This window comes from Seriola dumerili, unplaced genomic scaffold (assembly GCF_002260705.1).
Source record: "Seriola dumerili isolate Sdu_G_001 unplaced genomic scaffold, Sdu_1.0 BDQW01000110.1, whole genome shotgun sequence".
Lineage (NCBI taxonomy): Eukaryota > Metazoa > Chordata > Actinopteri > Carangiformes > Carangidae > Seriola > Seriola dumerili.
The window spans coordinates 6,452,758-6,454,267 of record NW_019174365.1 but is presented as its reverse complement, the minus strand read 5'-3'; the positions used below and the strand labels follow the sequence as shown (position 1 = coordinate 6,454,267).

The 1,510-nt window shown below is 47.3% G+C and overlaps 1 protein-coding gene across 1 annotated transcript in view; it reads left to right on the top strand.

Annotated features, from left to right (window-relative positions):
- Positions 1–1,226: 1,226 nt before the first annotated feature.
- hey1 (hes related family bHLH transcription factor with YRPW motif 1) overlaps positions 1,227–1,510 on the top strand; it is a 7,034-nt gene continuing 6,750 nt past the window's right edge. Inside the window, exon 1 of the mRNA XM_022747335.1 lies at positions 1,227–1,385. Coding sequence (XP_022603056.1) covers positions 1,300–1,385 — 86 coding nt within the window. The 5' untranslated portion in view covers positions 1,227–1,299. The remainder of the gene's footprint in view (positions 1,386–1,510) is intronic.

The window sequence follows — 1,510 nt, the reverse complement described above, 5'->3', positions numbered from 1 at the left end:
GTGTGAAACTCCGGGAGAAGGGAAGAGGAGGCTTTGATTGCATTAATGGTCTTTTGTTGAAGCGCGATACAATTTTTAGTCTTGAGAGTCCACAGGTTTTTACGTGCATGAGGTCTCTCTGTGGGGTAAGATTAGATCGTGGCTTCCTCTGGGTTGCGGAGTGCTCCCTGTCTCTCCTATTCGGGCCTGGAGTTAGTAATTGGGATTATCAACAGTTACACGCTTCGCTACGCGAGACCGCCCGTGCCCGACCATTGTCATTCATTCCAGCGCGGAGACGGCGCGGCCTCTGAATTGGTTTTATGAACGCCGGTTAGGGATTTCACGGCCAGCGCCGTGCTGACGCCGGTAGCCATTCTCATTCACCTACCGGGACCACACGGGGGAGGAGGGGGCGGGGGGGGGGAGGGAGGGAGGAAGGGTGGTGGTGGGGGGGCAGTCACGGACCGAAAGTCCATTGGACCGCTGTCAAAGTTTCTCCGAAGATCCTCTATGGTTTGGAAGATCAGTCACTCAAAACCATAAACACAAAGTCAACTAAGGATTAAGACATTTAAAAAGTCGAGAGTGAAAGTTCATGACCTCGGAAACGGTAACTACGCTAGTTGTCAAAACGGTCTAATACGTGGTCCACGCAGTAGCTGCAGTTTTTTTTTTTTATCGTAGTAGGCTGCATGATCTTCCTCAGCAGGTGGAGCCCTCTCAGCTGCTGCTTCTAGGGCCATCAATCATTTTTAAATCTCAATTTTTGTACCAAGACAAAACAAGAAGTCCTGAAAATGCTCGAAAAAGATGAAGTATGATAGAAAACTCCAGGACAGCTGCAGAGTGGACCCCGTGAATGTGTCAAAAACTTTTTTTGTTTAAATTATCACAGAACAAAACAATATTTCTGTAGGCTAGGTGTAGTGTGTTTAGGTCTCAATAAAATGATGTTTTCATGATGAGATACACGAGGCCAAACCTCAATGACATGTAGCTACACTTTTAAATTAAATCACTTCCACGGCCTCCAGAAATACCCACAGAGTGAGATGTCTCTAGTTTTTCCTCCTCTCAGACTTGTCAAAGCGCACTTGGATGTGCTTGGGCCAACTGTGCTGTCACTCAAACCCACGGCCGGTCTGTGATTGGATGGGATTGTCCGAGTCCCCGCCCCTGTTGGCCGGGAGCAGCGTTGAAATGACACCGTGGGAAAGCTGCGCGCTTCAAACGGAGGCGCTCTGGGCAAACCTGGACAGACGCACGTCTGGCAGACAAGGGCAAGCACACTGAAGGACTATTGTGGACGATTCAAAAATGAAAAGGAATCACGACTTTAGCTCCTCGGACAGCGAGCTGGATGAGACTATTGAAGTGGAGAAGGAGAGCGCAGATGAGAATGGGTAAGTTTAAAGTTGATTTGCTTTTATGTGATACAGGTTAGTGGATCGCGGAAGTGGACAGAACGGTTGTAAAAATATCTAGACTATTTACTTATTGTAAAACTTAAAAAAAAAAAAAAAAAAAC